The sequence below is a fragment of the Palaemon carinicauda genome, chromosome 26 (genome assembly GCF_036898095.1).
Source record: "Palaemon carinicauda isolate YSFRI2023 chromosome 26, ASM3689809v2, whole genome shotgun sequence".
In the NCBI taxonomy this organism is placed as follows: Eukaryota; Metazoa; Arthropoda; class Malacostraca; order Decapoda; family Palaemonidae; genus Palaemon; species Palaemon carinicauda.
Genome location: NC_090750.1, coordinates 82589063 through 82609332, shown reverse-complemented (window position 1 = coordinate 82609332; position 20270 = coordinate 82589063). Strand labels below are relative to the sequence as shown.

At 49.3% G+C, this 20270-nt stretch overlaps 1 protein-coding gene across 2 annotated transcripts in view; it reads right to left on the bottom strand.

Moving 5' to 3' along the window:
* O-fut1 (O-fucosyltransferase 1) overlaps window positions 1-20270 on the bottom strand; it is a 69905-nt gene that overhangs the window by 14660 nt on the left and 34975 nt on the right. For both annotated transcript variants that reach the window (XM_068349825.1, XM_068349826.1), the window contains exons 2-5: window positions 19302-19417; window positions 17712-17835; window positions 8055-8246; window positions 7483-7652 (exon numbers count right to left, since the gene is read on the bottom strand). In XM_068349825.1, coding sequence (XP_068205926.1) covers window positions 7483-7652; window positions 8055-8246; window positions 17712-17835; window positions 19302-19417 — 602 coding nt within the window. The remainder of the gene's footprint in view (window positions 1-7482; window positions 7653-8054; window positions 8247-17711; window positions 17836-19301; window positions 19418-20270) is intronic.

Genomic DNA, 20270 nt, shown 5'->3' with positions numbered 1-20270 from the left:
GAGGGTCTGGATTCAAGGCGTGATAGATAACCCTTCTAATCCAAGCCGAGATGGTATTCTTGGTGACCCTCCTCTTCGTCCTGCCTGTGCTAACAAACAATGCTTGCACGCAAGGACGAACTGCAGCTGTCCTCTTCAAGTAACACCTCAGACTCCTCACTGGGCATAATAACAGATGGTCTGGGTCGCTTGTTACAGAACGGAGACTCGTGACCCTGAAAGAGTTGAACCGTGGGTCCGGCACTCCAGGGTTCTGAGTCTTGGCAACAAACTCAGGGACGAACCTGAACTTTACCTCCCCCCATCCCCTTGAATGGGCGATGTCGTACGAGAGACCATGAAGTTCACTAACTCGTTTGGCAGAGGCCAATGCGAGTAGGAAAGCCGTCTTCCAAGTCAGGTGGCGATCAGAGGCCTGGCGTAATGGTTCGAAAGGTCTCTTAAGAGCCCTGAGAACACGAACCACGTTCCATGGAGGAGGTCTCACTTCCAACTGAGGGCAGGTAAGCTCATAGCTACGTATGAGTAGAGAGAGTTCCAGCGAGGAAGAAATGTCCACTCCTTTCAGCCTAAAAGCCAGGCTTAAGGCTGAGTGATAGCCTTTCACCGCCGAGACCGAAAGGCGCATTTCCTCCTGTAAATAAACAAGAAACTCCGCTATTGCTGGAATAGTGACATCAAGTGGAGAGATACCCCTCCCACAACACCAACCACAGAAGACTCTTCACTTCCCCTATTAGACTCCCGCAGAGGACTTTCGCAGGAGCCGGGACATTCTCTCCGCAACCTGTTGCGAAAAGCCTCTCTCCGTGAGGAGACGCTGGATAGTCTCCAGGCGTGAAGCCGAAGCGAGGCTACGGCTTTGTGGAAGATGTTGCAGTGTGGCTGTCTGAGTAGCTCGTGTCGTGGGGGAAGCTCTCTCGGGATCTCCGTCAGGAGCTGCAGAAGGTCCGGGAACCATTCCGCGTGATGCCATAGCAGAGCTATCAGAGTCATAGACAGGTTGACCGATAGTCTGGTCCTGTTGAGCACCCTTCTCATCAGACAGCACGGTGGGAAGGCGTACACGTCGATGTTGTCCCACCGTTGTTGGAAAGCATCTTGCCAGAGAACCTTGGGGTCTGGGACTGGGGAGCAGTACAGGGGCAGCTTGAAATTCATGGCTGTCGCGAACAGATCCACCGTCGGGGAACCCCACAAAGTCAGGACTTTGTTGGCTATCTGAGGATCCAAAGACCACTCGGTACTCACTATCTGCGAAGCCCTGCTCAGACTGTCGGCGAGCACATTCCTCTTGCCAGGAATGAAGCGAGCTGATAGTGTTATCGAGTGGACTTTGGTCCACCTCAGAATCTCTACTGCAAGATGGGATAGCTGATGTGAAAAAGTACCTCCCTGCTTGTTGATATAAGCCACTACCGTCGTGTTGTCGCTCATCACCACCACGGAGTGACCCGCCAGGGTCCGTTGGAACTGTTGAAGAGCCAGGAATACGGCCTTCATCTCTAGCAGGTTGATGTGCAGGTACTTTTCTGATTCTGACCAAAGGCCTAAGGTCCTCTGGTTCAGAATGTGAGCCCCCCACCCTTCTTTTGACGCGTCCAAAAACAGCTCCAATTCCGGGGGGAGGACGAGAAGATCCACTCCCTTTCGCAGGTTCTCGTCGACCAGCCACCACCGCAGGTCCACCTCTTCCAAGGGTCCTATCGGGACCAGAAAGTCCGGGGAATCGAATCCTTGACTCCACCAGGACTTGAGCCGCCATTACAGGGATCTCATCCTGAGACAGCCGTTTGGAACCAGACGGGCCAGGGAGGCTAGGTGACCTAAAAGACGCAACCACGATTGGGCTGGAAGCTCTTCTCGCCTGAGGAAGGGTTCTGCCACCCTCCTCAGCCTTGCTATCCTGTCGTCTGATGGAAAGGCTTTGTGGAGATTGGTGTCTAACAACATGCCTAGATAAACCAGTCGCTGGGACGGCTGCAGAAAGGACTTCACGAGATTTACCAAGATCCCCAGATCTTGGCAAAGTCCCAGGAGCCTGTCTCAGTGTCGAAGAAGGGTCGACTCCGAGTCTGCCAGGATCAGCCAGTCGTCCAGATATCGGAGAAGACGGATGCCGTTCCTGTGCGCCCACGAAGATATCAGTGTGAACACTCTGGTGAACACCTGAGGGGCTGTGGAGAGACCGAAGCACAGCACCTTGAACTGGTAGGTCTTGCCGTCTAAGCTGAATCTCAAGTACTTCCTGGAAGACGGATGGATTGGGATCTGGAAGTATGCGTCTTTCAGATCCAGTGTGCACAAAAGTCTTGTGGTCTCACAGCAAGTCTGACCGTGTCCGCTGTCTCCATGCTGAACGGAGTTTGCTTGCCAAACTTGTTCAGAGCTGAGAGGTCGATGACAGGTCTCCAGCCTCCAGACGCCTTCTTTACAAGAAAGAGTCGACTGAAGAATCCTGGGGAGCCGTCGACAACCTCCTGGAGAGCATCCTTCTTAAGCATGGTTTCGACTTCTGCCTGAAGGGCTAGCCCCTTTGCCGATCCCATGGCATAGGAGCTCAACGACACTGGATTCGCTGTCAGGGGAGGTTGAGATGTCGTGAATGGGACGCGATAACCTTGGCCGATCACGGAGACCGTCCAAGAATCGGCCCCATGTTGCTGCCACCTGTGCACGCAACTTTGAAGGCATCCCCCCAAAGGTGGACACGCGGGGGACTGCCACTCCTAGCGTTTACGGCCGCGGACGCTCCCTCTAGAAGTCTTGCCTCCCCTGGAGGACTTACCGCCCCTCTTGTCCTTGACAGGAAAGGGCTGGGGCTTAGACACCACTTTCTTAGCTGCCGGCGCCTGCTTCGGTGTCCTGCGAGGCTGCTGCTGATGTTGCTGCGGAGCTGGAGGCTTGTAGGGCCGAGATGCAAGGGCCCTTTGGAGGAGGGAGTCCTGGCTAGACTTCCTACACCTCTCAGCTGTGTGTTCCATATCTTGGGGATCAAACAAACTTCCCCCAAGGATGGAGGAGTGTCTGAGCCTGCAGACATCCACGGCAGGGACCTTCGGGTGGATCTTCTCGGTCACCGCATCACGACGCTTCAGCACCGAGTTGGCCCACAGGTTGGTAACCTGGTGTGCCAGGAACTCGATGGAGCGAGTGCCCGAGAGGACGAAGGTCTCCAGGGCCTTCCTATTGCTCTCCTTAGACAGATCTTCGGAGCGCAATAAGATGCCCAGAGAACCCAGCCAGACATCCAGCCACGAAGTGGCCTGCATGGCACACTTCGCGACCTTCTCCTGGCTCAGGATCTCCGACGCCGAGAATGTCACCTGCCGGGCGGAGAGCTTCTCAAGTGGAACTCCCCTAGTAAGCTCTTCCGCCGAATGGTGGAGGGGAAGAGCGAGGCTAGACTCCCCCATGATCTCAAAATACCTCCTCTGCTGTAGACGAGGAGGTGGGAGGAGTCTGTTCCCGGCAGAGGAACGACTGGAAGAGGCGAGTACTGCGAGCTGAGCGTTGGCCCTTTCTCTGGCACTCTTCACCCCCTGGGACCAGGGCAGGGCCGCACTGGCCTTTGGGGGCTTCTGAGTTCCATAGACCTGATCCAGGACCGTGTCTTTGCCCTCACAATGAGCGATCTCCGGGTCCTTGAACTTGTTGAGCTGCCTCATCAGGCCCAAGACCTGCCAGAAGGCATGCTCAGACTCGTGCTGCTCTCCTCCCTGCGGACTGGCAGCTAAGTCTCCTGTCCCCGGAAGCTCTTCCTGGGGAGACACGTGGACGTTCTCCCGGGGTCTGGCTGGTTCCTGATGAATTTGCGAAGAGGACTTTGGAATTGTCTTGGATTCCATGAGTTCCCTCCTGGGCGGGATACAAGACTCCAGCAAAGAGGTCTGGAAGGTACCTTCTACGCGAGACGATTCCCCTCCACAAGGAGGAGACTCCCCCCTTGGTGCCGAGGGAGAGGCCGCCGCCTCGCTGGGTTCTCCTGAGGACGGAAAGGCCTCGTCCACACGAGAAGGAGAAAACGACTGCGAAGGGGATGGAGCCTTCCTGGCGGACCTCTTAGGAACCAACTTCTCCCTGGGAGAAGTCACCACGAAGTCCACTCCTCTCCTTCTCTTCAGCGGGGGAGAGGCCGTCGTTGGCTTTAGTCCTAGATCGGTGAGTGCCGGCTTCATAGCCTTCACTAACGCCCGCATCAGGGGACCAAACCAGGACTGCCGAGATACGGACACAGAGTCTGTAATTCCCACTGGAGGGAAGGGGATCGCCTGACCCTTCGGAGTGGACGCAACTGGGCCTAGCTGCAAAAAAGGGGAAGAAAGTTGCCTTGACCTCTCCGACGATTCTTCCTCGTCCTGCGAGAGAGACCTGCGCTTGTGCGGAGGTGATCCTGACTACGTGTCCCTGCTGCCGCCACGAGCTGCGGAACCCGACGAGAACGGGGGTCGCGCTGGGGGTCGCGCGGGGAAGTTTCCAATGGATCTCGCGTGAGGGGCTGCTGGAGCGCGGGCGCGTATTCGCGCGGAGATAAACGAGCGTGGGAGCGATTGCGAGCGGGCGAGTGGGCGCGTGGGGGAGCTGGCGAGTGGGCGAAGGAACGCGCGGGCGCACAGGAGATCGCTGAGTGCCAGGAGAAAAGTCCAGCGCAGGGGAACGATGGTGTCCTCGAGACCTGTGACGCGTGGGCGAGCGATGGCTAGTCGGCGAACGATAGCGCGTTGGCGAACGCTGGCGAGCGATGTCGTGTAAAAGGCGCAGGCGAACGACCGGGCGTGGGCGAGCTGATCGCAGGAGACCTATGTCTGTCAAGATCCGGGTGGCGCTGACGTGTAGGAGAGCGCTTGCGCGCAGGCGGTCAGGAAATCGCCGGAACTCAGGGAAACGCTGACGCGCTGGAGATCGCTGACGCGCAGGAGATCGCTGACGTGCTGGAGATCGCTGACGCGTTGGATATCGCTGACGCGTTGGAGATCGCTGACGCGCTGGAGATCGCTGGCGCGCAGGAAGACGACGCGTAGATTGCTGCGCAGGAGCAAGAGGCGCGACGCGCAAAGGCGAACGCTCGCGAACGGGCTCAGGAAAGGAAGGCGCGTGGGCGTGCCGGAACTCTGGATGTACGCGCAGGAGACCGTGAGCGTTGATGCGCAGGAGAAGGATGACGAGCAGGAACGCGTGGGCGAGATCTAGGGCGCGTGGGCGAGCGTGGGCACGCAGGGAGCGTGTCAGGAACTGGATGCGCAGGTGCGCGCTGACGAGCAGGAGATCTTGTGCGCTCAGGTGACCGTTGGCGCGCTGGGTGCGTAACAGGAACAGGAGGTTGTATGTTGTCCGCAGGCGCTGGCGAGCAGGGGGGCGTTGCCCATCAGGAGAGCGCTGGCGAGCAGGGGAGCGCTGACGAACAGGAGAGCGCTGGCGAGGTGAGTCAGGAGACTGCAAAGATGGAGAGCGCTTACGCGCTACTGCACGTGAACGCGCAGGAGGGCACGCAGGGGAACCCTGACGCGCAAGGGAAGCCCCCACACCGTGGGAGACATCCCTTTGCCCTGAAAGGACTGGTGCCCGTCGGCTGACGAGTTCAGGAGTCTGCTGGCCATCTGCACAGGAGGTGGAAGGTCTGGCAGGCGTAGGAGATCGCGAACGATCCCCTGAGAGGTCTAAGAACGCAGCTGCTACAGTCTGCTCCCGGCGAGGAGGATCCTCATCGGAGGACGGAGGAGGAGACAACTCGAAGAGGCGCCTCTTGACACTCTTATAGGGAGACGGGAGGCACCTGCGACGAAGAGGACGACGAGCCTTACGGCGAAGGCAGCCACAAGGGTGGTCATCAGGATCGTCGGTCCTCCGAAGAGGAGTCTCAGTCAGAGCGCTCCCCCGAGGGGGAGACGAAGCCGCAGGAGAGACCGTGGGACCCACCTCCCCCTTCGAAGGATGTTCGGAAGCCTCTGCCACCACGACGTCGACGATAGACAGAGGATCTACCTCTGCTATCACCGGCGACTGCTTGACAGCGGCCCCCAACTGAAAAAGGTCAAACAGGGCTTCCTTGGAGGGCAGGCCCTTAAACCCCAAGGAAGCCCAAAGCTGAAAAAGATCATTGTTAGAGACAGAGTTATCAACGTTATCAAAATCCTCCCCCGGGGGAGGAGGGGGAGCCGCCCGCTATGGGAGGCGACGCCCTCTCCCACACCCCGAGTTCGGGAAACAGAACAAGGGTCTGCGCTACCACTCGGAGGCCTCTCACGAGAGGCCGGACGAGTGGGAGCTTCGGAGGAGGTTTGGGCGGCGGAAGAAGAGTCCCTAGAGCCTTCCTCCTTCAAGGCAGTCCCTGAAGGAGAACGGTCTCTCTTGGACTTCTTCTTACGCCGGCGGGCAAACCTCTCCCACTGGGAGGCAGACCACTCCCTACATTCACTGCAAGTATTTTCCCTGTCACACCGTCGGCCTCGACACTGCAGGCAAAGGGTGTGAGGATCGGTATCCACCGCCGACATGAAGGTACCGCAAGGGCGGCCGGCGATCCCAGGGCACTTGCGCATGATGAATACCAAAGGGCGAGGCCAACTTCCAAACACACAGCTGAGGAAAAGCAAAGAAAAAGATTAAGGCTGTCAACAACGAGGACGATAGACAGACACGTCTGCACATCGTCCGAGCCAAAAGTGAAGTGAGACAAATCACCGGTGTGTGGAGGGGGAGGGGTAGCAAGCTACCCCTTCCCCTACCCCCGCTAACTAGCGCGGGGGTAGTTAACCCTCGTTAAAATCTATTGGCTCGTCAATTTCCGCTACGCCGAAAGTAAACCCAATGTAAATAGCGTGGTTTGTATTTCCTTTACCTTTCGATTTATGAAAATGGATTAAATTTAGAAAACTTGGGAGGCTATTCAGAATTAGGAAAAAACCATCCAGTGTTGTTTTGAATTATGATAACATCAACGTAATCTAACTATTAATGTTGAGTTATACATTCTAAAGATCAGAGGGTACAATGCAAAGACTGTTTCTACCTTAGAAAAAGGTGTGGCATGAAACTGAAATCTATTAATATATTACTATTCCAATATTAACACTCAAACTCTTCCAGATGAAATCATACTGGTGCTACAGAACCAACCTCTACAATGTACTGTTCATAAAATAGAGGTCTTTGTCTACCTGATGGAGACACTAACTTTGAAAGGAGCCTTACCCATATAGCATACCTTATCACTTTCTAGTCATACTGTTCAATATTGATTTCCAATGAAGGTAACTGAAGATTTTAAATTCTTGTTGTGAGTGCTTCCTTTTTAAATAATTTTTCCTACATTAATCCTATCTTAGGATAAAACTTATCACTTTTTCCAATAATCATCCGAACCACATCCTTTTGTATCCTTATTGAAGAACCCACTGCAGCTACTGAAGGCGAATTACCGCCTCAACAGCAAGAAATGAGGTTTCATACATAAAATACTGTATAAAGATATTGGAGGCTTACCCAATCTATTCCATTTCTCAAGTGTATCCCAACAAAAGGACCTCTTGGCAATGTCTTGATGAACTCATTTGCTTTATTTGTTATATCCTCATTCCACAACAAATATTTTTGTAAGTGACGATTACTTAATTGTACAGGGAAGCTTGCAGGAGCACCAGTGAAGGCCAAAACTGTAGAGAAACAAAATTAGATATAATAGCTTGATAATTTCTATCACTAAAAATAAAAGAAATTCACTCGATGCAGTCCACACTTCCATTAATATACATATACAATAATGTTTGTGTATATGTATTTGTGTATATATACACAAATGTTTATCTGCTCGAATGAATTCAGCACACTGTTACTTCCATATATTCAATCTACAACTAGGTTCTTACTACAATTTTCAAGTATCTCAGTACTGAACTTGGAGATTTTCTTTAAAACTAAGAAAAGTAACTATTGTATTGTAAACATCAAGATCAAACCAGAAATCTTGTGTAAATATTTTACGCTCGTCAATTGGCCAAGTTTTTCTTATAGCTTTCTCTTCACAATTATCATAATCAGGATCTTTTTGCTCTTACCTGGCCAAACATCAGGAGAATATCTTTCAATCCATTTCTGAGCCATATCTTGATGATGCACATCGTACGTCAGTGGTCGATAAATCTCAGAGTCCACGAAATCTACATTAAAAGTATCCCAAAAGGGACCGAAAGGATTACCTTCCTTGGCATTACATCCTTCTGAGTTATACCGAGGCATGTAACAAAAAGCTGAAAGAAAAAGGAGACCATAAGCAGTTAACAGCATACCATTATGCCCAAATTTTGACACTGCAAAAATTTATCTGAGAAAGGACACCTTTTTTATATCAAAGGATTTTTTATGAAGTTACTTATAAGAAGCAGAATAAATTGGCTATAAATCTACACAAAAATTTTCTTCATGAATTGAATAGACAATTCAAAATTATCAAAGAGTTACCAAGACTATCAAAGACCTGAGAGTAAAATGTCAGCATTATAGAATATGGAAATGATAAAAAATTTGAAACATCCCCATCGGGTAGTTAAATCGATTGAACTTCAAAAGTTCAAACTTGCAGCAAATGTTTTGATGTTGAGCAGGCTGACATAATGGATTTTGTGCGAAGCGAAAAATCTATTTTTGGGTGAGATAGCCATGGCGTCCTGATGGAAGGTTCCTTTTTGGTAGCTTTCTTGGGTAAATAACTACTAAGATATTCCCAGAGAATTTAACCACAGGTTATCACAAAATTCTAACTTCTGGAGCGAGTATCCTAAAGGTTTCCCTTTTAAGACATCGTATATCAACAGGGGACGCATGTATTAACGCGCCACATAGCTATCTACACCCCGAACAGAGTTAACACTTCGGTGTGTAAGGGCGGAGAATAGCTGGGAGCCGTTCCACAGCTAATCTCGTCCGTGGCTACTTTTGGTACTCGAGACGTAAACAAACGGGCGCCATTGCTAAATGACGTCACGTCCGTCCTCATCCTGAAGCCAGTTGCTTGCCGATCACCATGATACAGCAGAGCAGGGTGGGACCTAAAAAACTGGACGAAGTAGCAGGGAGGGTCCATCAGGACGCCATGGCTATCTCACCCAAAAATAGATTTTTCACTTCGCTCAAAATCTGTTTTTTGGGCTCAAGCCATGGCGTCCTGATGGAAGAATACCAGAGAATCAATGTATCGTGGTAGATTTTCCCCTATTGGGTAAGTGCCAAGGGCTTTGAACAATGTAGCATAGTAATCTTAATAAAAGAACCGTAGGGAAGAATCTTCCTGCCCCCCTTGGCAGTGAAGTTCCCACGGGCCATGCCAAGATCAAAGTGGTTATCGAAGGGCTATTCACCTTGCTAGAAGAACCTGAAGAACTTGGAGACGAGACTGAATGGTTGGCATTCGTATCGGAACATTCTCGAAGGCAGACAAGTGGTGGTTGGACACTGTGTGTAGAGAAGGAGAGTTTCGTCTCTAGGGTATGAAGAGTAAGTATTCGTATTGGAATATTACATTGCGAAGGTGAATATATAATAAGGGTTAGGACCTTAGTATCTCCATGAACCATAGGGAAGGGGATAATAAAACTATGACAGGCATGTATTTCATAGTATAAGTAGGAGCGGATTGAGACGCACAAGTAATAAAATAGGAATTTTATTTCACAATTGCAGAAAATTAAATGAATTGCAGTAATAAGTAAAGTTAATTTACAGTAAATTATAATGTACATAGCAATAAAGACTTGCTCTTGAATCTGAAAGGGAATTTCAAATTTATTAGTAGGCACTCGTTCTCGAGGAACGTCAGTCTTTAATTAAAACACATCATGCTCTAGGCATGCGGCACTTGTGTGACGACTATGACATTTCACCTGGGATAAGAACAGTTATAAGAAAGCACTAAGTGTTTTCGACATCACTACGTATCGCTCGAGGGTCAACATAGGCACCCGAAGAGTTAGAGTCCCAAGTAACTCGCTGTTCTATGCAGAGTTAGGTGCAGGTTTCATAACACTACCTGCGGCTACCACAAAATGTTTGACTTCGTGCACTTGTTTCGCATAATGTTTGAAGAAAACACGCGAGGACTTCCAGCCTGTGAAGCTTTTAAGGCTTTTGAAGTCCATACTCTGAAAGAAATTCAGAGACGATGCAACTTTTCTAGGATCGTGACCGGCGGGTGTACTGTCAGGATCCGCTCTGCGAATGAACTAGGTGATTTTCACTCTTAGTTGTTTCAGTGACAGGTCGCTGCCCGATGTTTCTCCTTTGAAGAGTTGGCCTCCACCAAAGTTCGAAGTTCTGCGAAGATAGACCTTGAGGCTCTCTACTGGGCATAGAGAGGCATCTTCCTTCAGGGGGCATATTCTCCAGGGGCCCCATCTTTTGGTGGGTAATTCGTTTTTGGCGAGAAACGTCGGATCCGGGGAGAGGGTAATGTCTCCTGAATCAGTAAACAGGATGTGACCCTCTTCTCTTGACAATGCCACTATTTCGCTGACTCGGGCTCCTGAAGCAAGAGCAAAGAGAAATATAACTTTCTGAGTCAGATCCTTGAGAGGGCATGAATCATTATCCAAGTTGGAGGCGAAATGGAGCACCTTGTCCAATGACCAGGAGATCGGTTTCGGTGGGGGTGCTGGGCGTAGACGAGCGCATGCTTTCGGCAGTTTATTGAAGATGTCGCTGGACAGATCAATTTGGAAGGCATACAACAGTGGTCTAGTCAAGGCCGATTTGCAAGTCGAGATCGTATTGGCTGCTAATCCCTGTCCATGAAGGTGAATGAAGAAGGACATGCAGAAATCAATGGTGATTTCCTTAGGATTTTTTGCCTTGACGAAAGAGACCCATTTTCTCCAAGATGATTCGTATTGCCGTCTTGTGGATTCGGTCTTGTATTCCTCGAGGAAGTCTAGACTTTTCTTCGAGATCCCAAACCTCTTCTTTGCGGCTAGGGAGAGAAAATCATGAGATGAAGGTCCTTGATTTTCGATGATGAAGCGAAGACAGTCGACTTCTGTACTTGTTGGGAGAGAACTGGGCCCGGGAGAGGGATCAGCTTGGGCTGCAGCTCCAGGACCAGGGGGTACCAGTTGCTCCGGGGCCACTTGGGAGCCACTAGGGCCGCTGTCCCTTTGAAGGTTCTCAGCTTGGAGAGGACTTTCAGCAGAAGGTTGGTGGGAGGGAACAGGTAGATCTTGGACCATCTGTTCCAGTCCAGTGACATGGCGTCCACTGCTTCTGCCTTGGGGTCCTCGTACGGGGCCACATACCGAGGAAGTTGATTGTTGTCGCTCGTTGCGAAGAGATCGATCTGAAGTTCTGGGACTTGGTGAGAGATGAAGGAGAATGATCTTGCGTCTAGAGACCATTCCGACTCTATCGGGCTTGTCCGAGATAGAGCGTCCGCTGTCACGTTGCGGAATCCTTGTAGGTGAACTGCAGACAGGTGCCATTTCTTCTTCTCTGCCAGACGGAAGATTGTCAGAAGCACCTGATTTATCTGGGGCGATCTTGAGCCTTGGCGATTGAGACATCGAACTACCACCGAGTTGTCTAGGGTTAGACGAATATGGATCGAGGGAGGCGGGGAGAGTTTCTTCAGAGTTAGAAGGACCGCCATGGCCTCCAAGATGTTGATGTGAAACGTCTTGAACAGGGGAGACCATGTGCCTTGAGCCTGTTTTTGGTGGGAGTGACCTCCCCAACCCTCCAGCGAAGCGTCCGTGTGGATGTTGAGTGATGGAGGTGGGTGTTGAAGAGGAATGGACCTTTTCAGGGCCTTTGCTTCCGACCACGGCTTGAGGAGAAGTCGAAGTCTGTTTGGGAGCCGTCTCTTGAGGTCTCTTCGAGCGATGGATGCAGAACGTCTCCAGACTCCCGCGGCATCCTTTAGCTGTGCACGAAGCACCGGGTTTGTTACTGAGGCGAACTGTAGAGAGCCTAGAACTCGTTCCTGCTGGCGTCTTGAGATCCGCTTGGATTTCAGTAGTCGCTTGACAGACCCTGCTATTTCCTTCCTTTTCTTCTGGAGGATGGAAAGGCGGTGTGACTGAAGGTTCCATTGGATTCCTAACCATTGGAACTTCTGAGCTGGAGAGAGGCGAGATTTCTTCACGTTTATCTTGAATCCCAGGTGTTCTAGGTACTGGGTGACTTTGCTGCAGGATTTTAAAAAATCCTCGGGCGATGGAGCCCAGACTAGCCAATCGTCGAGGTAGGGCATCACCTGGACGTCTCGGAGGCGGAGCAGTTGTACTATGGCGTCCGCCAGCTTTGTGAAGATCCGAGGGGCCACATTGAGGCCGAAGGGCATGGCCCTGAAGGCGTAGCTTTTCCTTTGGAGTCGAAATCCTAGGTAGGAGGAAGCGTGATGGTTCATTGGAACGTGTCAGTAGGCATCCGCCAGGTCTATGGAGACCGTGTAAGAACCTCGAGGCAGAAGGGTCCTTATCTGTTGAAGAGTCAGCATCTTGAACTTGTCGTTCGCTATGAACTTGTTGAGGGGGGATAAGTCCAGAATGACTCTGAGTTTGTCGGAGTCTTTCTTGGGGACGCAAAACAGTCTCCCTTGGAACCTGGTGGACTTTACCTTCCTTATCACCTTCTTGTTCAAGAGATCTAGGACATATTCTTCCAGAAGGGGGGTTGATTGTTGGAAGAATTGCTGGAAGGTTGGGGGTGGTTGAGTCCAACTCCAGCCTAGACCCTTCTTGACGATGCTGTGTGCCCAGGGATCGAAGGTCCAACGATCCTGGAATTGGCGGAGTCTTCCTCCCACCGGAAGCACTTCATTGCTTCTGGTGTCCCGAGGGCTTACTGCCTCGGCCGCTAGCTCCCCTTCCTCCTCTGCCTCTGGAAGGACGGCGAGATGCGTCTCTGCCTGCACCTCTGCTTGAGCCTCTACCTTTGGGACGAAAGGTAGTCGTCTGTTGCTCGAAAGCAGGGGTGAAAACCGGTGACTGTGACAAGACCGGTTGGGTGACCAGCTGAAAGGTCTGCTGTGGCTGAGCTGCCACTTGGGGAGTAGCGGGTCCCGGAAACTGCCGTCTCTGTTGACGTTGCTGGGGTTTCTGCTTGGAGGATTTCCTCTTAGGTTGAGGTCCGTCGTCCTGGGAGGATTTCCTCTTCTTTGACATGCCCCACTTGTGGAGAAGGTTCCTGTTCTCCGTGGCGGCCTTGTCGGTGATCTCTTTCACGAGGTCAGAGGGAAAGAGGTGCTTACCCCAGATGTTGGAGGAAATCAGCCTCCGGGGTTCGTGTTTCACAGTGGCACCTGAGAACACGAATTCTCGACAGGCTCTCCGAGCCTTCATGAAGTGATACAAATCCTTCACCAGGGTTGCCATGTGGGATTTGGCGAGTACCATGTAGTGGTCTGGGACTCTGGTGTTACAAGCCATGATGTCAAGTTGGACCTGGTGGGACATGGATGCTGCAAGCCTCTCCTTCGTATCTTGTTCCCGACGAAGGAGGTGGTCGTTGAGTTTCGGGAGGTCTTCGTTAAACTGACGTCCGGCTACGTCAGGATCTAGCTTTCCCACCACGAAAGTATGCTGGATATCCTTCCAGTGTCGAGCGTCGGGGGGAGTTACTATGAAGAAGGGTCTGCACTCCTCCAGTGCAGGGCAGGGTTTTCCTTCTTCCAAAGCCTTGAGGCACGCAGCGAAGGCCTTTTCCATGAAGGGAAGGACTGCATCGTCGGGTGCGACGTAAGTAGGGTGCTTCTTGCTCAGGGCCGGAAGCTTAGAGCAGGTAAAACCCCTACTTTTAAATGCGGTGGCTAGCATAGCCTGGGCCTTCGAGAGATCGAACACTATCTCCTCCTTGGGTTTGGTCTCTTCTTTAGAGGCAGGTTCAGAACGAAGCCGGACGTAACAGTCCGGGTAAGCCTCAAAGTTTGGGAAGAACTCCACATCTTCCAGGGGGACCGTGCCGATCTTATCGCTGACAAAAATCCTGCCGGTCGCGATAACCATATGCTCGGCATACCTCCAGGGGTTGGCATGTGAGCATGCAGGGAGATCCTTAACCGAGATCTTCTTCGGTTCTTTGGACCCCTTCATGGACCTGATGAACTCATGAGTTTCTTTCAGCCTGTCGTCCATAATGGCTTTGATCATCCGGAACATCTCTTGGGCGGATGGAATGGGTTCCGGGGTAGCGGAGGTAGACGGGAGAGACACTTCCGTCGGTGTAGGAGTAGGGGCGGTGATGGAAGGCGGAGCGACCTCCTGCTCCGACTCGGTGTATTCCACCTGGTCCTCTTCATCTTCCGCACCTTGGGCCATAAGGGTCTTCTCCGTGCCCTCCGAAATATCCGACATATGTTCGTCGTTCTCGGAATCCAGGTGGCACTCGTGCATGGACTGGGCCATGACTACGTCTGGTTCCACCGTAATCTGGACAGTGGGGATCAGTTCTTTGGGCACCACAGAATCGGGGGAGGCCTTTGGGAACAGAAGGGACCTCATTTCTTCAGTGGCCAGGTATGGTCCAGTGGCATTCTTCTGGAAGCCACGCACCCACTTGCGTAGCTTATCCCGAGAAGTGTCCCTGACCTCCGCTGAGGGAGGATTATGAAAGGCATCGACTAGGCGATCCTGGCAGACCATACAGTTCTGCGGGTCCCAGAACTTCAAATCCCCTTTCTTATTGGCACAAGGGGCGTGGGTCCTACACGCCGTATGCCCGTAGAAGTGCGGGCGTTTCACGGCGCAGAAGTCGTAATCACACTTCATCTGCTCCTCCTGTAAAAGAAAGAGAAAATGAGTATGGGGGGGGTCATAAGAATGACTCTTAAACTAAGTTAATATTAATCATTAATTTTAACTTGATAAAGGGTGTGATGCACAGAGGAAGGGCTGAGATAGGATAGGAACATACTCCGTGCATCCCGCCCGGCTGGTTACCGTAACCTTCATCCTTGGACAATCCGAGGTGGCCGAAGGCACAGGATAGAATTCAAGTAGAAAGTCCGTAGGGCAGATAGAATTCTATTGGGAATTGTCAAGGATATAAGGTTGGGACTGAGGCCACTCAGTTCCAAAATTAGGGGACTAAAAGATCCCATAGGGTAACGGCTTCCGGCAACCAGCCGCGCTAAGATACACGCAGCATGCTGGAAATCTGTGATATGCAAGAAGACAGCATGATTACCAATAGAACAGTAATAAGACACTGATCCATTTACGTAAAAAAGCCATCTGGTTGCAGTGTAGGGCTATCAATATCAGATGATAGCTAGTAGAAGATGGTGCAAGTCGCCTTGACGCCTACGGAAGGTTCCGGCAGACCGCCGGCACGCCGGAGGACGCTCCAGCAGAGTTTCTGGCATTAGGACAGACAATACAGAAGTCAAGAGTAATACCAGGGTGCCGGCACGCCGGCGGAGGGAGCGGCGGCTCCGGCAGCCGGAGGTTGCCGGCTTGGTGACAGGAACAAGGATGGTTATAGCAGAACTGGACTGCCGGCAGTGGATGCCGGAACTCCGGGGGCCGGCCGGCGGACGGACGACCAAGCTATGAGGAAGGAGGGAGAGCCATCGGCTGGAAGCCGGCGGCAGGCGGCAGTCCCCCGGCACACGGAGGACTGGCGGCCGAGAGGATAAGGGATGAGTCACCAAGGTAGGAGGTGGGTATCACCGACAGTGGAGGCGGCAAGGGACCGGCACCCGGATAATAAAAGAGACAGAAGGAGGGATGTAGGGGTCCGGCCACGGACCCCCAGACATCCCGCCTGAGTGGGTGTACCCATGATAGAGGCTGACCCTATCACCCAGAAGCAGGGGCCGCAGAGGACCGGGAGCTAAGGTAGCCCAAAGGAGGGCTAGGGGACACCCAAGAGCGGGGGGGGGGGGGGGAAACCCCTGCATACAGAACGCATCCAGTGGCTAACCCCATAGGACACTATGAAGGGTATATGTACCAGAGCGGACTGCACACAGAAGCTCAAGGTAGCCCTATCACTCCACCCTAAGGAGGAGTTGTAGGACAGGGGACAGATGGGTATAGACTAACCTAAGTATAGGCTAGGCCATACAAGAGATAGGTGGGGAGGGGAGAAGAGAAGGGTCTTCCATGGAGGGGGGTTCTGTACCAGAGCGGCCACTGAGGAAGGGAGGACACTCCCTAGCCTAAGGTAAGGCAGCTTGACTGAAAACGGTGCATGGGTATCGTTTCAGCAAGGAACAGAACTAACCCCTCCAAAACCTAACCTAGAGCAGGGATGTACGTCCTGAACTAGGAAGGATGGAAGACGTATCGCTATTGCAGGAAAAGTCGGAGACCTAGCCCCAGCAATAGAGGAAGGACTAGCCGTTCCTCACTCTCGGACGCAACCCTAAGGGGGGATCATTCCCTTAGGGAGGACAGAGAGGCGATAATATACTCTGATATGAGCTTGATCCCCTTACGTGGTAGGGGGAGCAAGGCTACACAGAGGGGATGCCCTAAGGCAGGGAATGAAGGAAGCATATAGGGGTCCTACATGTAGGTTAGGTTAGAAAGACACACTATCTAACCTGTCCCGTATATGGTCCCTGAAGGCGAAAACACTTGCATCACAGTCAATAGTATTGTAAAATAATGCCACTATCTTCATAAATAAGCCTAGGATCACTGATACATATCATGCATGAACACTGATATAGGTGCTCTGGCCTGGGGGCTATAGTAGCCAACTGGTATGGGGTCAGTCGATGACCGATAAAAAAAAAAGCGTCAAAACACGATATAAAAGTTCCTAGCTATGAAGACTAAATACTCTAATATTATCGATTAGTTAATAAGGCCCGAAGCGTTGTTGAGGCTAACTAAATAAGGCATGCAGAACAACAAAGACGCCATAAAATGGCGGGTCCGGTTGAGGCACAGCTCTGCCACAAAACATCAAATACTGTATCTCGAAAAGTAAAATTTACTTTACGGTCAGAGCTTAACTAAACAATACTGGAACCTTGTACTCAACTTTCCAGAAGAAGGCGAGGCCGAAGGTAGCGACATGACGAAGATGCAGTGAGATAAAAAGAGCGTAGGGAAAATCCGTCTAAGATAGGCGAGCTACTAGCAAAAGGATGAGGACGGACGTGACGTCATTTAGCAATGGCGCCCGTTTGTTTACGTCTCGAGTACCAAAAGTAGCCACGGACGAGATTAGCTGTGGAACGGCTCCCAGCTATTCTCCGCCCTTACACACCGAAGTGTTAACTCTGTTCGGGGTGTAGATAGCTATGTGGCGCGTTAATACATGCGTCCCCTGTTGATATACGATGTCTTAAAAGGGAAACCTTTAGGATACTCGCTCCCGAAGTTAGAATTCTGTGATAACCTGTGGTTAAATTCTCTGGGAATATCTTAGTAGTTATTTACCCAAGGAAGCTACCAAAAAGGAACCTTCCATCAGGACGCCATGGCTTGAGCCCAAAAAAGTCTTTTTATAGTAAATATATATGAAATATCTGTTTTGATGTTACTGTTTTTAAAATATTTTAATTTAACTGATCATTATTTCTCAGATAATTTATTTATTTCTTTTCTTCACTGGGCTAATTTTTCCTGTTGGAGCCCTTGGGCTGATAGCATCTCGCTTTTCCAACTAGGGTTGTAGCTTAGCTAGTAATAATAATAATGATAATAATAATATTAATAAAAATAATAACAACAATAAAAATAATAATAATTCTTTGTGAGATTAAAAGTACATACCTATTCTCTTATCAGGAGGCCAAAGTGTCGGTGCAATAGTTTCCATGAATTCTTCCATCAAAATAACCCTATGAAACTCTTTCAGTGGCTCGACTTTGAAGTATGTGTTAAAAGGCACTTGAATCTGAAACAAAATCAGAAAAGGATTACACACTTCTCTTCATAACAGAACACACAAACTAGGTTCTCAGTTCCTTGAAGGAAATACATCTGATGCATATGCAAACAACAAAAGAGTGCAGACCTCCGTCACGGCAGTTTATTTCTAGAGGTTAGGGTTAATTTGGTTGATCTTTTGCTCGACCTTGACTTCGACCTTTGACCTACCCCTTTCAAAATTGAATCTCTTCCACGTCTCAGTATAACAATTAATCCCTGAAAGTTTCACTACTCTATGAGTAAAACTGTGGCTAGGAAGTTGTTCACAAACAAGCAAACGGACAAACAGACAAATGGGCAAAAACATAACCTCCTCTCAAATTTGTTAGCGGAGGTATAATGAGTACATTACTGCTATTACATTTGCAAAAAAAACCTTGAAGAATTATTATTACATAAACACTGCAGGACCTTGTTATCATGGAAGACAGTACCTGTGAAATTTGGATAACTGGGCATGAACATGGTATTTGGACATGAATAAAACTGGTGTGGATTTGTTTGTAAGTTGAATTTAGTTAGATTTTGGCCTAAGGTAGGCCTAACATGAATCCCATGCCTATGATTTCTAGCTAAAAAAGTCAACAAGTAGTCAGATTTTATATGAAATAGATACTAGGTATCTGGTTATTACAAATGTCATTTTGCTCACTGTATCAACTGATATATTGTTTTATTAGTTTATCTTTAAAATGTTTGTAAGTCAAATATTCATAAGTTGAAGACCACACTAGACCTAGCATTTTATATTGTTCCATATTTGAATGAGCTTTCAATATATTGCCCATGCTTCTTACAAATTCAGGTGGCATAGGACTGGGAGACCCTTCAGCACCAAGGTGCAGCTGGGATAAAACCCTACAGGGATTTGAAAGCCTTACACTGCTTGATTGATAATACAATTAGTCTCTTTTTGGGTGGTATAAAGAATAACAAGTCGAGGCCCTATATCAGAATTTTTGAGACTTTCTGATTCTTCACTAGCAGTATTTTTGCCATATGTGATAGATTTTACACTTTTCATATATCCCTAATATACATGTCAACATGTAAAGAGGTGTCAAAGTCAAGGCCACATTTAGAGGAAAGATCAAAAACTTTTGAACTATACTAGAGGTTAACTTCATATGAATGACGATGATGTGTAGCATTAGGTTAGGGTCCCTGGTAAGGCGATGGCAAAAGATCACATAGGAATCAAACCTTCTACAAAAGTTTTAAACAAGATGAGATAGACACTTTATAACTGGCAAGCATAACCCGCTAATCTTCCTATTGAGAGCATGTGAGGTCAAGTCTCATACTTAGATTTCAAAGGTTAAATAAAACTTTGGTCACAATAATTCAAGATTATTTAAGTCTACTTTTCGGTATGGCCTATGGTATGCATTCTACTAGATACTATATAATGCACAATAAGTTTTTACTTACTGATTTTGGTAACCCGGGCTTGTACTCGACCCAAGGCGGTAAAACAAGTGTTCGATTAAGACCATAAGCAAAACCTAGAGCTCCTAGGAAATGATCCGCTTGGTTTCCAAAACGTCCTGAAAATGGAAAAACAATTACTCAAAGCATTATATAACTGTAATCATTCATAAAAGTTTTATGTTACATTTTTGCTTTTGAGATTAGGCATGAAATGCATCCATTACACCCTCTTCTGCTTAAATTTCCATCTGGTTTAGGTCTTATTCCACGCCTAAGCTCAAGAATATTTTTAAAAGCATTCTTCTAATATTTCTCCTACTCCTTCCATATCTTCTACTTTTTTTACTTTCTGCTCTTCTCTCCTTTTACAACAATATTCTGTCAAATCATTACATTAGGAAATTCAAGTTTGAGGCATAAAATTTCTCCAAGATGTAAATAAGAAATATACACAAATAAACCTTATTTTACTTATACTCTTAAACTTTAGTGTTAAACAACTATCCAGTTTTCAATATTTTGCAACATAATCATCAACTACTTTTGATAAGAACTGAAAATCACACTTTTAGACTTCCGCATGGCTCAAACAATGGATTAAAGGTTATTAAAGGTCACTCGTGAAAGGCAGAGGCAAGGGACAGTGTCAATGCCCCAGTGAATGACAATATATACAAACGATGAGCACCCAAGGCCCATCTTCACCCAAGCTAGGATCAGAAAGGGCCAAGCAAAGAATAAAAGTTGGGTGGCTTCAGGCTGTCAGTGACGACACGCTAAGGTAAGTGATCCTATGAAGAGATATCACCACCATGTGATACTGTACATCTTTAGTGCCTTCCGGACACGCGAAGACACTGCCGATAAGAAGCGAGGTACCCTTCCGCTTCCACTCGGCAGCAACAGACTCTCTTTTAAACTTGCGAGGGAATAAACAGCAAAAGGAATGCTGTTGAAATGGAACAAGAA